This window comes from Frieseomelitta varia, unplaced genomic scaffold (assembly GCF_011392965.1).
Source record: "Frieseomelitta varia isolate USP_RPSP 00005682 unplaced genomic scaffold, Fvar_1.2 scaffold_229, whole genome shotgun sequence".
Lineage (NCBI taxonomy): Eukaryota > Metazoa > Arthropoda > Insecta > Hymenoptera > Apidae > Frieseomelitta > Frieseomelitta varia.
In genome coordinates this window covers 789,432-803,967 of record NW_025109956.1, presented here as the reverse complement: position 1 = coordinate 803,967, position 14,536 = coordinate 789,432, and the positions used below count along the sequence as shown (strand labels likewise).

General features: G+C 41.6%; 1 protein-coding gene across 3 annotated transcripts in view; it reads right to left on the bottom strand.

The window, feature by feature from the left end:
• The window catches only part of LOC122527623, a 23,347-nt gene extending 9,252 nt beyond the window's left edge, over positions 1–14,095 (bottom strand). Inside the window, exons 1-3 of one of the 3 annotated variants that reach the window (XM_043651967.1) lie at positions 12,107–14,095; positions 10,315–11,987; positions 10,157–10,284 (exon numbers count right to left, since the gene is read on the bottom strand). In XM_043651967.1, the coding sequence (XP_043507902.1) occupies positions 10,157–10,284; positions 10,315–11,168 (982 nt within the window). In that variant the 5' untranslated portion in view covers positions 11,169–11,987; positions 12,107–14,095. Of the gene's footprint in view, positions 1–10,156; positions 12,028–12,106 lie in introns of those variants that run through there. The other 2 variants (XM_043651965.1, XM_043651966.1) reach the window with 2 other exon arrangements.
• Positions 14,096–14,536: the final 441 nt, after the last annotated feature.

The following is a 14,536-nucleotide window of genomic DNA, read 5'->3' as shown; positions in this document are numbered from 1 at the left end:
ACTTTGCATGCTGTCGCGTTAACACCGAATGATTCTCGAGAACGGAAAAAAGGAAAAAAAAAAAAAAAAAAAAAAAAAAAAAAAAAAAGAAGCAAGCAATAATTCGCATCAGCCGGTGTTCTTTTGTTTCATTATTTATTCAAATACTCTTCGTCGTATACGTGCGTACGTATCTGCAACGACAGCAACGAGGCGAAATAGTAATCGCCACAGTTCATCGAAAATGTTTTTTCACCATCAAGCGCGCACCGCAGCAGAACTCATTAATCAGCGGAACGTAATTACTCTCGTACTCTCGAGCTATTTCTTGTTTAATTAATAAACGAAACGCTGTATCGAAACAACGGCATAATTCATTAAAAACGGGCGTGAGCGCGCGCACGGAATATGATGGACGGAAGGAAATTGAAAGTTGGCGCTTCTATAATACCGGTATAATATTCCGGTAACTTTTCCGCTACGTTTGTTTATTGCCTCTGGCTAATTATAATTAATCACGATTTGTTAATTCACTCTGTGAAATTTATTCTACTATGAGGGTAGAATTTTTTCTACTTGTGTTGTTCACATCGTTAAATTTTCCCTCTCCTTCCTTTCGAACGACAATTGACCAAGCTTGTCTAAATTCCAAATTTCCCATCGACCGTTCAAAGAAAGACATATAAACATTTGCGTTCTTTTTGATAGAAAAAAAAAAAAGAAAAGGAGAAGCACACGGCCGTTTCAGCGCCGTTACGAGGCAATAAAAGTCACGAGCGTTGGAATCGTTGGTAACGAGCCACGATGAGGAGGAACGAAATAAAATGAGCGAAGGGTTGCAGAAAAAAAAAATCAAACTCTCCACCCTGACGATCCATGAATCACACAAACGTACACGCTACTTCGTGGAGATGTGATATATATAATCCAACGTTCTTTTGCTTTCTGATGAAACGTGAATCAATTATCGCCTCCGATAGTGCAATGAAATATCATGAGATTAGAGATTAATCTTTTTGGTCTAGGGGAGCTTCTAATTTAAAAAATATCGCACCTAAGCATTATTTTTATTTTGTAATTTATAATATTTATTTTATTTATATTTTATGTGTATTTCATTTATAATAATTTATAATATTTATTTTATTTATATTTTATGTGTATTTCATTTATAATAATTTATAATATTTATTTTACTTTTATTTTATAATTTATAATATTTACTAAAACCACATTCACTAAAATTTTCCATGATAGGACGAAAAGAGTATTTCCCTGCATTATAGAAGAAAATTATATCGATTTGAATTCACAAACTCCGAAATATTTGGTAATTTTTTTCCTTATTTTTTTCCTGTAGGCGAGAGGGAGAAAATTTCGAGCAAACAGTGTAAATTTCATCAAGAATTGCTCTTTGCTCAGTCGACTATAATACGGAAATAAAATGTTTCTTTGTCTCTTCCGTTAGTTCAAATTAACATTGCAACTTTTGTACTAAATAAGATGCTTTTAAAATTCTTTCGTTCACCTCTCGTTCAATCGGAAAGCATCGACGACAAAGATTTTATAATTTTTTTTTTTACCCCTATCGAAAAGGTTAATCTTTGCAAAAATTCTTCTTGGATATTTTGGGCATTTTCAGATCCTGAACTGATCGATTTTCGTGTCATTTCTGACGAGTGTACACGCTCAACCGAAACCTTGAGTGACCTATTTTCCTATTTCAGTCGGTTTTCGAATCGAACGACTATCGGGATATCTGAAATTGGTATCTCGCGATGACACGAGAGGGGCCGCGTCGGCGTGCGGTCCGCAACAGGTGCGAATCTCGCGTATCGGTAATAATCACCCCGGTAATTGTCATCATTTCAATCTATCCGGCTGATTAGCGGCGGTTGACGAAGTTGACACCAGCAATGATTTCCAGCGGGATCGTGACACCGATCTTGCGATCGATATTGTGTATATTCTGACTTTTAACCCTGTTAGGGGACATCACACACTTCAATTCGACTAACAGCTAAAATTTATAGTTATTATTATAATATTATATATATAATTATAAATTTATAGTTATTATTATAGTTATTTATAGTTTATTAATATAATATTATACATTAAAATTTATATTTTAATATATAATATTATAATTTTAATTTTATTATTAATATTAATAATATTATATTTATATATTAAAATTTATAGTTATTATTATAATATTATTTATATATATTATTTAAAATACCATATTAAATATAGTATATTATAAATTAAAAGTTGTAAAATTTTCTGTGATTGCTGATAATTATGACGAACGTAGGTTGTACGATATAATATACTGTAATGATGAAAGAGGATAAAATTTCGAAAGAAGAAATTCTTAAGAACAGAGGCAATCGTGAGTGAATTGACTTAGCTTATTATCATCGGATTTTAATTAGAATAATTCGGGATAATTCTTATTGCTTCCTACGGAAGTTGATAAAATGGCCAAGGGAATGTTTCAAGAGAAACCATGTATCATTAACTATACTTGACGAAGTCGCGTGTGAAAAAAAGTACAATCGACAAAATTTCATGCTAAATACCATTTAAACAAAATGATTATTTCTATCTATCAATGCTGTATATCGAAGTGGTACTTTTTTTATTCGATACTTTTTGTTCTTTTATTCGAAGTGATATATTTCACTCATTGTTTCGTAAATAAGAGGGCAACTTGGGTTAACTTCTAAAACTGAACAGGCCGTGCAGGTCAATCGTACCAAAATCGAAAAGTTTCCAAATTTAAAATTGGGGATTCGGTAAAAGTCATGGCGCGAAAATGACGACTGAACGAGATAGCCCTGTTGTTCAAATTCAATTCGTTTGCAATAGGATGCATTCTGTTGAATGTCGAATTTAATAGTCGTCGAATGATCCTCTCGGCAGTAGTCTCGTGACTAAGAATAAACTCAGATTCAATTCGTTTGTTCGTAAACTGAATTACGTGTGAAGAACGAGCTGAAACTGGGACAGAATCCCAAAAATGGAACCCTCAGTCCTTGCGCGAACGTGAATTTTCGACAGAACCGCGAATATCTCCGCCACAGCCGCGATTATTTCGCGTGATCCGGGGCGACTCCTTTAATTTCACGGACAAACATTGCGCCAAGGTTGAAACTCGAAGGAGGAACGTGTTACGTAGGTGGGCGTTGTTTAGAGACGGCGTCGGGGAAATTGTATAAGATGTTGCAAAGTTAGGTAATCGAATACGGCCGGTGTACATTCCGCGAGCATAGATAAATAAGTTCGAACGAGCACGAGGAGTCGCCTGAAACGCATTCGTTTAACTTTTTGCAACATCTGAAATGTCAGGACGTTGTAAAATTTTCCGTCGCGAAATTCAACTCGAATGCAAAAGTTCTGTTTATTTAATTAAAACAGTCAGTTCTGCTACGCAGTTATGCCCCGAATATATGTACCCGGAATTTTCAACTTTTCTCGTTTCTTTATAATCTTTCTAATAAATAAAATAATAATATTACTATATTACTATATTATTATTTTATTTATTAAAAAATTATAAAGAAACGAGAAAAGTTGAAAATTCTCGGGGACGTATTCGGGGAACTGCGTAGCAGAACTGACTGTTTTAATTAAATAAACAGAACTTTTGCATTCGAGTATATAATATAGTAATATAGTAATATTATTATTTTATTTATTAGAAAGATTAATATAATATAATAATATCTAATAAATAAAATAATAAAATAATATAATATCTCATATAATATTATATTATATATATTATTAATTTTATTTATTAGATATTATTTCTCTAATATAATATAATATCTAATAAATAAAATAATAAAACAATATAATATCTCATATAATATTATATTATATATATATTAATTTTATTTATTAGATATTATATTATATCTCTAATATAATATAATATCTAATAAATAAAATAATAAAATAATATAATATCTCAATAATATGATAAAATCTAACGAAAGGGACGCGGAGCAGATTCTAATGGCAAAGTCCACTAATTATCAAGGCATTAGGTACACGTACTCCCACACAGTTTGCACGTATTGGAACACCTGGTGTTTCTGGTGTGTGCAGAGATAATTGATCCCCGAGACTGCTGGAGAAATAATTAATCGGTTAGAGTTTTGTAATCGGAGATGACACAAGTCATCGGATGATGAAGGATCGTGCAAATTCTTTGGAAGAAATGACTTAAGAGGCGTTAATACAAAATTGAGAGACGAGAAGAGACTCGAGAGAGACATTTTTAACGGCGGAGGGAAAACACGATTAGGCGCTGGAAACGATGCCGAGGATCGTGGGTGGTTTAAAAGGCGACGTTTTACATAAACCTCCTTACCTCGAAGTATGGAAGAAAACACTCTCTGGTATTTGGAAATTGATATCGAAAACGTGTCCACGCAATTTCTAAAATTACTTAAAATCTTTAAATAGGCCGGGCGATCGACGAATCTGAATTGCGATTTCGACGATGCATCGTGCGAAGTGTAATGCGCGATTTCACTAAAAATACCTGTCAATTATCACCTTAACGGTTCGCGATTTATTTCATTCTTTTCTTTCACCCCTCGGGATAAATTGCTGTTCCCTCGGGTAATGGGAAAGCCATTACCAACGGTAATCGAAGAAAAAAGCATCCCTTTCGCACAACCCTTTGTCCAGTCAGCACAATCATTTGCATGAAAACGCACGGACGAGGAGCGAAATACATTCGCTGAAAATGTCATTCAGCAAACAACTGGCGAAACTAATTCGGAGATAATTCGACGAATCGTGATTCGTAATTTCTGCGATTAACACGTCCGTAATGCGGCGATGGTTGACATTATACGTGACACCGGCGACGCCATAAAGGTCGCTAGCAATCTAGTCGAGACGAAATTGAATTACAATTGTCGAGAGATTGTATCAATGAACAATCGCAGTATTGCAAACATTTACGAATTAAACGAAACGAAACCTGTTTTTATTTTTGAAAGAAAGAAATTATTATTTTCGAAAGAGCCGTGGAGATTTCGATATTATTGAATCGAATGTCGAGCGAATCGCAAATTGTTCAGACAGTTTTTATCCCTTAACCGCGGCATGTTTTCACGACGTAATTAAAGTTAACAACAGAGTAATTAATTCTGACAGAGTACAACTATGTCATTGCGTGACTAAATATAATATTTACACATCGCGAGGCGGCACAGCGTGGGCGTTTTCTTTTTTTTTTTTTTATTATTGCGTTCGTGAAATATTCAAACAACAAACTGGCCTCTAGATGAGGAATAAAAATTGCGGGCAAATGTTTCTGATCGGCAAACAATTTTCGTTTGAACGTTGCGCGATGATTATTGTTTTAAATATTTCTTCGCACGCGAAATATTTTATTCAATCGAGCCGGTTGTATTTAAAAAAAGAAGAAAAAAAGAAACAAACGACGAACGACGAAACGATACGGAAACGCTTGGTTCTGCAATGAAATTTTTATCGATTGTCAAACACACATGGCCACTCTTGCATAATCTCGTTTCGTCGCAACGAAAAGCAAGCTAGAACTTCGAACTATCGACTCTGAGCGTCGAACAGAGCAATCTCTGTCTCATCATTGTATTTTCGTCCCAAACTTATCATCGAGATAATTTCACGTCATTTCTAGCCATAATTGCTATTGTTAAACACGTTGGATTGTTTTTTTATTTCAAGTTGTTAATAAACACCACGCAAACTGTTATATAAAAATGTTACTGCAAGTTAATGTAAATTTTATTTACTCGTGGATTCATCGTATTCGTTTTATTCTAAAGAAATCTTGTTTTTCTCCGTACGCATTTGTAATGTTCAATTTTTCAAAACTTCGAACAAACGACTATAATCATACCGTGATGCAATATCTGTAGGTACCTTCACATACCTATAAACAGCCTATAGAGCCTTGCCGCACTCAGCTACAGACTTTTGAAAATTACACGCCGTATTCAGCTTACACGTTTTGTCCGTTTATCGCCGGTCGCGAAACTGTTCATTCATGTTATCACGCCGCTAGTTAATAGCAGTTCCGCAAGTTCGTTTTCAGAAAGAGGATCGATCAAAGCCGTTCAAACACCGTACCATTTAAACTTGCCCCGCATCGACAAATCGGAATCGGGAGTGGCAGAGGAGGAACCACTTTCGCAGGGGTGAAATGGCAGACGAGAAAACGCGGAAGGATCGTTTAATTAGCGACGTGCGCTTCGCTTCGTGCAGGTGGTCAGAGTCACAACCGTACCGCCCCCGAAAGGTCACTCAAACGAGAATCAATCCCACGAGCCAGCCGTCACACTTCCTTTTTTTTCTTTTTTTCTTTTTTTTTTTTCTTTTTATTTCTCGTTCCGCGGAAATGTCCGACACGCGGCACCGGGACCGGGCGAATTAATTTGTCGGTTCGCGGTAATCCAGCCGGACATCGGTCACACGGGGTGTGCCATCGCGATCGCCAGCCGCGATAAAACGTCGTTGAAGGGCCTCGAGCCACGCGTACCGCCCAGAAAGAATCGATACAGGCGAATGAGCAAAAANAAAAAAAAAAAAAAGAAAAGAAATAAAGGAAAAAGTTCACCGCTAATTGTCGCACCGTGACCTCGTCACTGACCCCTTCGACCCTGTGAATCACCTGTGTCACGCGCCGAGCACGGATTCGTTTCCATTCCAATGGGTCTCGGCGAGAAGTTTCTGGCGAACATTTTCATATTTCGCGCGTAATTCAAAAATACACGAAAGTATTCTCGCAGAGATACCCGAATGGATGACCTCTCGTAGCATCGGCATAAGAAAATCGTTCTCCATTTCTCGTCGTTTCTCGAAAGGTCACCGGTTTACAGCTCGAGGCGGGATGTCCAATTAGTCAGTTTCCTCTCTCGCCGATTTCGAGAGTTCGTTAAACACCCGGAAAAAAAAACACGTCGAGTCGATCGATCCTCCGTCCCGGTCGCCACGCCGCTCCAAAGTTTTTCACACATTTCTCTCGAATTCTTCGCTTCGTATAGTATACGTATCTTTAGTATAGTTCTCTCGTACGTTTTATTGCTTCGTCGTCAAACTGAAACCTATGAGAAATTACGTTCGCGGAGAAAGTTCGCCGAGGAAAGGAAAACTTTTTTAGTAAAAACGATTGCGGAGCTGGCGAATAAAAGGCAACAGGCAAAGGCAAACGAAAAAAAAAAAAAAAAAAAAGAGGAGAGAGAATTCCATTACTGCGAAAATACATCGCCTGTGGAGGTTTTTTTTTTTCAAATTTCGTTCAATTTCCCCGGACGCGTTTCAAACGTTCATCAATTGCACGATATATCGGAGAAAGAGAGAGAGAGAGAGAGAGAGAGAGAGAGAGAGAGAGAGAGAGGGAGGGAGGGAGAGAATACAATTAAATTCCTAACGCACAGTGACGAAATGCTTTGACGCCCGGAATAATTCCAACTAATCGATCTGAATATTCAGCACGATGGACGAAACCTTTCGTTTCTGTGTGGGTGTACCATTACCGAAAGCAATGCGTTCCGTAATATAGGTCGAAGTAGTTTTTGTTAAAAACTGTGTAACACGACATGCATAAGTGTACATGCTCTGCATAGTTAATAGCGGCGGGGCGTGCATTCTGCCGCTCTTAAGTAAATTGACTGTAAACGCGGATGTTTGCGCGTTTGTACGAGAAATTCGGCGCAACAACGCGCGGAATGTTCCGATCAGAAATTTAAAACTCGCTGCGACATCGTGTCACTCGTGAACTCTGAAATAACATTTTTCGAAGACGAGCGGATTCAAATGCTATAGGGCAAAAGTTAATTCGACAGAAAAATTTCGAAAAGAGAGAAAGAAGACACTTTGACACTTTGCAAGATATTTGCAATCTCGAAAGCAGAGTTTCGAAAATACATTAATGCCATTAATGATGTTTATCCTGGTGCCTTGAAGTACCAGAAAGTGTCAATAGCGTTGGTGTAAAAAAATTTAAGAAATTACGATTTAAATCATTTCCACGGTATAAAATCTGGAAGGCTTATTTCTTTTCACTTCAAAATCATTCTCTTACAAAAAGGGAATAGAAAGTTTCGTCAATAACGCTGGAGATTAAAGCTATATTAATTCTTAAATAAAATAAAATTTCGCACAGTATCAAAAAACGACGACTGCTTGTGGGCTAATAAATTCAAAAGCAAGAATTATCTCGAAAAAGTTGTTTGACCTTCGATCGGAAAGTGTATACAGAATATTCAGATATTTATTTAAAATACATTTGTCACAACAGCTGATTAATTTCTTTCTCGAGGCTCGGAAAGAAGGCTTGAAAGCTTCTCAGAGAATCAAACAGATTATTTCGAACGTGGAAATTCCGTTAATTCGAATCCTAGTCTCGAATGCATGGGATTCAATTTGGAAGAGTATCCTCCGTAGAACATTTAGAACAAAATTACGCCGGAGACGTCGAATCTCGTAGAGGATGCTTTTAGCGAAATGATTGTCCGGCTTTGCCTTGTCAAAGAAAACAAACTGCAGGAGATGTCGCTGTTAAAGCAGAGAAAGCAGAGAAAGCAGAGTATTGTTGCAACAACGACCGTGTCGATTAGACACAGTGTGCGATGAAAATAATCGCGTTTGCACCACAGGTGCGTATTTGGAAAACACATGAATGGCGACGACTTTAGAAATTAATTCCGAGCAACTGGGCAAAGAGTTTGGAGGGATGTTTCACAGATTCTGAATAAACACAAAGGAACATTCACGCGATTACGCGCAAACGAACTTTTCGAATGTTCGAATGGCAAATATTCAACTTGAGTACAGTTCGAGTTAGCTTCGAGATAAATTTACTTCCGAAAAAAAGAAAAAATGGTTCAAACTTCACCTCATGGAATTACATGATTCGAATTAGTTTCAAGATAAATTTGCTTCCAAGAAATGGCTCAAGCCTGTGGCCTTGTAGAATTGTACGATTCGAATTAGTTTCAAGATAAATGTAGTTCGAATTTTATAGATGGAATTAATTTACTACCCAAGAAATGGTTCAAATGCCGAATAAACACAAAGAAACGCTCACGCGATTACACATTAAACGAACTTTTCGAATGTTCGAATGGCAAATATTCAACTTGAGTACAGTTCGAGTTAGCTTCGAGATAAATTTACTTCCAAAAAAAAAAAAAAAAAAAAAATGGTTCAAACTTCACCTCATGTAATTACATGGTTCGAATTAGTTTCAAGATAAATTTGCTTCCAAGAAATGGCTCAAGCCTATAGCCTTGTAGAATTGTACGATTCGAATTAGTTTCAAGATAAATTTACTTCGAATTTTATAGTTTGAATTAACTTACTACCCAAGAAATGGTTCAAATGCTATGGTGAAACGTCGTTACCTCGGGATTTGAATCTGGCTGGTCAACGTCAGTCATCAGGTTCTAACTAATCGACCTTATCAGTCGCATTAATCCTACGATTTTGTCCAAATGAGAAATACGTACACGTCGACATACTATGCACAATGACAGGAGCCACGTGAAAATATTACGCTCAATCTGTATTTGGCAAGCGACGGTCTCCTAGCGACCGAGCCAAGTCGAAAGTTAAAGCCGAGTCCTTGACGATCTACATTCGTCGCGTTTGATCTATAATGATTTGCGTTGGTCGGGCGGTGGCTCGCTATATTACAAGGTAAAGAAGCTAAAGCAGAGGGAATTTTCTCTGAATCGCTCAGGGAGATTTCGGTAAAGAAATTTCTCCTTGGAGAAAAGTAACACCAAGGTTGGTCGTGAATCTTTGATGCAAGTATCGGCGAGTAAAATTAGAGAGTATGCAACTCGAGAGATTTAAGTTACCGATTATAGACCGCCCTCTATAAATAAACCTCGATGATAGATTTATAAATACCAACATCGATCTAATATTACGTTGTATATTCGTATACAACGCGTCGCGCACAATTCGATTCAAATTGGAATACAAAAATCTTGATTAATCGCCCATCAATTGGCTAACTCTCACAACAAGGTTCTCGAACAGAACTGTAAAGTGTAAAAGACCAACTAGGGTGTAGTTCGAGTCAATTATTATACAGCTCGGCTGGGAGTTGTCCGGCGACCGACATAGCAAGGAAAGAGAAGAGGGCGAGACTCACCGATTTGCGGCACGTCGTACTGTATGCTTCCCCTGGTGGATCTGAGCATGAGTTGAGAAGCGACGCTGATGCCGTTCCCGAGGGAGGACAGCGGTTGAGCTTGATGCGGGCTGGACTCTCCTCCTCCTCCTCCTCCTCCTCCTCCTCCTCCTCCTCCTAGGTCGATGGAGCGGCGTCCGACTCCAGGAGGAGGCGTTTGGCTCCTCTTTCCAGGTGGTTTGATCGCGTCCAGGCCGAACGGCGGCCTCGACACGAACGCGGCGCTCTGATAATCCGACGAGGAAGCCACCCTCGGCTTCTCCGGCCCTCGCGAGATCGTCGCGTCAGTCTTCACGTTCGCAGCAGCAGCAGCCGCAGCAGCCGCAGCAGCCGCAGCTGCGTTCATCTTCTGCTCGAAGAGATCGTCGTAGTTGGATTGTCTGGTTTCTTGGAGGCTCTTGCGTCCGGTCGTTGCCTTGTCGTCGCACACTCTTATCGGCAGGCTGACCGTGTTCCTCGAGTGTCTACAGTCGACACGCAGCTTCTTGTTGCGTAGACTGCCGAGAGGCCCGCCGCCTATCAGCGGCCCTTGCTGCTGTTGCAGTGGTTTGTTCTCCTCCGCGTGGAAAAACTGTTCGGCCGGCTGCGTGGCTGCGGTGTTCACGTACTCGGAGTAGAGCGTGTTCAGCATGGCCGGCGACAGGGCGAAGAACACCGTCTGCAGTTCCCGGGGCTCTCTGATCATATCGTCGATCAATATGCCGGCCGGCGTCCACGAAGAGATCCGCGGCTCGTCGTTCAGTAGCAGCCAATTGGACAGGTCGTCTCGGTGAGAAGCCTCCGGAGGATATATCCTGAAGTGCAACAGGTTATTGCCAACCGAGTTTAGCTCGCTCTTCTTTCTGATCCCGCTGCCGTGCCGGTAGTCCTGCTCCTGTGCACCCTGCATGATGATCACCGGACGATTACCCACCGCCAGGTCCAATCCTTGTCCCACGTACGTGAGCAGCCAGAACATACACACCGCCATCATATATGTCGCTTCTTCTCACCGGATTTAACCGGGGCCGGCTTTCCAATCGATTCAAGAGTACACCAAAGAGTCTCTTTTATTTTCGTTCCTTTTCCTCTCTTTCTCTCTGTTTTTCTCTCTCTTTCACTCTTTTACTCTTCTTTCTTCTTCGATCGATTCTTCGTACAGTCTTTTACCGACTTTGCTTCGTCTCTCTCTCTCTCTCTTTCTCTCTCTCTTTCTCTTGCTTTCTTTTCTAATGTCGTAACGACACGCGTACCACACGTTTCGATTTCTCGCTTGCCAGTCGAAAGGCACGACGCTGAGGAGCTTTTTTTCTTCTTCTTCTTTTTAGGCCGACTTTTCGTTAGCTGTGCCGCGACTTGGGGAGAGGAAGCGACTCTGTAGGGCGCGACTCGACGGGAAGAAAACGCGGGCGATGAGCGATGACCGGCGATTAATCGATAACCGTGTAGGCTTCCGTTACATGGGAAACGAAACGTTTCTTAAACGTGTTCCTTAAACGTTCAACTACTTTTACTCTGTCTTCTACTTGGCTCCTTCTCTCCTCCTCCTCCTCGTCATCATCGTCCTTGAAGAACCTTCGAAATCGACTCGCCCGATTCGTGCTCGGTGCGATATGCGAGACAAACAACGATTCTCTCTCTCTCTCTCTCTGTCTCTCTCTCTATCTATCTCTCTTTCTCTGTTTCTGTCTCTCTTTCTTTTTCTTCTCGACTCGATCCTCGCAATCGTTGCACCCCGTGACCACAGTCACGTGTCTCGTTCCGCTCAGTGTTCAATGCTCTCGGTGGGGTTCTCCGAGGGAATATCCGCGTCCTGAAATCAGGCGTTTAGTGAAAAAAAAAAAAAAAAAAAAAAAAAAAAAAAAAAAAAAAAAAAAAAAAAAAANAAAAAAAAAAAAAAAAAAAGAAAAAGAAAGGACACAAAAAACAAACGATAGCCGAGAGCGTGTCTGAAGAAGAGTGATGTGGTGCCAGTGATGAATGGTGCTGGTGCTGGTCATGGGTGCTTATTAAGGTGCTCGACAAGTGCGGGCAACAACGAAACCCGATCGATCGGCCACGATTGGTTACGTGCTCCTGATCGGACTGTCTTTCTCCTGGTCCTCCCGCTCTTACCCCTTGTGTCCTCTCGCCCTTCGGTTACCTGCGTCGCCATCTTTCTTTCCACCGTCTCTATTGCGGCATACTGCTTTCTTCGTTCTCCGCTTCTCTCTTTCTCTCTCTCTCTCTCTCTCTCTCTCTCTCTCTCTCTCTTTCTCTGCCGATTCCTCGACGTGAAGGACCACGCTGGTTCTTCGGCTGCTTTTGCAGATTGTCTACTGGATGTTTCTTTTTTTTTTTTCTTTTTTTTTCTTTTAGGTTATACAGGACACTTACAGTTCGCCGAACTAGTCTCCGTCGAACAGCTTGAATTTTTCGGGAGGGGTGCTGGTGCGCCGGTGCGAGGCGTTAATTATAACATTATAGGCGAAATTTCTACGGTGCGGTGTGACACACGGCGTGCAGCGGGCGTGACATCGAACGACTCGCCGAACGACTTTAGAGTGCGGAAAAGTGGCTGTGTAGCACGAGAGAGATCAACAGGTGCCCGAAAAATGTGCAAAACCGTGCTCCCTGGTTTTCGGGGGAGGGGGAGGGGGGGAGGGTGCGGCGGCAGGAAGAGGATTAATTAAGGCGGTGGACGACACAGCTGATCGTCGATGACGTCGGAAACATCGAAGGAGACGAACATAAGTACGCACATCGATCATACAATGGTAGAGTGTGACACAACACAGGCGGAGCGTGTGAACAGAGAGAGAATATATATATATATACGATATACAAAGATAAGTATACATATACATATGCATACATACATGTATATATTTATATATTTAAATAATATATGTAATATATGAATATATATATATATAAAGAGAGAGAGAGACATTTAGAAGAAAGAAAATTATCGGACAAAGGTGCAGTTGCGGAACATTACCCAGTGTATTGTTGCGGTATAATAAAATACGGTGTGTTTTACGTGTGTTTTTTCTCTGTGCGATATACTTGCTTCTTTGACTGCGTGCTGCGAAATCTTCGCCCTTCTTCGCCTTATTTCCCAAAGGTCGTGGGACCTTTTCTCATGCGATCCGTTCGAAACCTCCGCTTTTCCCGTCGCACGTAAACTCTCTTCGCTCTTCTTCTCCTTCTGGCGGATCCTCGTGCGGCGGTTCTCTCTCTCTCTCTCTCTTTCTCTCTCTCTCTCTCTCTCTCTCTCTCTCTCTCTCGACACTCTCTCGCCGCTCCGTTCACGCTCGGTCGCCGATAAACTCGACACGTATGTACGTACGTAAACTCGTGTACTCGTGTACTACTTCAAACTTCGTTCGTCGACTCGTTCTCGCCGTCACGAGCACGAGTGTCATCCAGTTTGTTCATCACCGACGGACCGGATCACGCGAACACAAAATGGTGCGAACACCAGTCGGCTAGCATGCTGCTGGCAGCCGTTCTCGCCGATTACTCGTCACCCACCACGACAGTATCTCCTCTATTGAAAACGCGTATCCGACACACCGGGGGGTGTTGGCGGGGAAGGGGGGATCAACCTGTTTCCTCTTCCCTTCTTATCAATCCTCTCTCGCGTCTCGCTCCGTTGTCCGCGCTCCGTTCCTCGAACACGATCCTCCTCGACGAACTCACCCCGCGAATTCACTCACTCGCCGCTCCGAAACTCTCTCCGCACGTCCGTACTAATCGGTTGCACACCCTCTCACGACGTGAGCGTTCGACGTGTTTCCTCGCATGCCTCGCGTTCGTGCCGCGAGCAGAGAGCCGTACGTGTGCACGGTTGGCTCTGGAGAGAGACGCGAACGTGACGAAGAACGACACGAAGCGAGGTGGTGCGGTTCGCCGTTTGTTGCGATGGTCGCCGCTTGCCTTGCCTTGCCTTGCCTTGCCTTGACTTGCCTTGCCTTGCCTTCCCTTCCTCTTTCGCAATGGTTGCACGAAGCGTTGCGGCGTGCTGTATGCGTGTATGTGTGTGCGCGCGCGCGCGCGTGTGTATGCGTGTGTGTGTGTGTGTGTGTGTGTGTGTGCTTCGACGCGGGCCCCGGGCAGGAAGTCGCGGAGAAAAACAACGGCTGTTTCGGAGTTCGGTGAAAAGGAGGTTGCGGCCGTGGATGTTGCTTTGTTGGCCGAAGGTCGAGGGATGGAGGATCGAAGGGTTGGGACGGTGGGTTAGTTTAGCGAGTGAGCTGGCTGGCGCCCTCACCAGAACTAACTCCCACGCTGCGCGGCAAGAGTCACCGGGTTTAATACACCGCGCATCTCCCTACCAACCCCACCGAGACACTTGCCGTTCTCCCTCTCCCTCTCCCT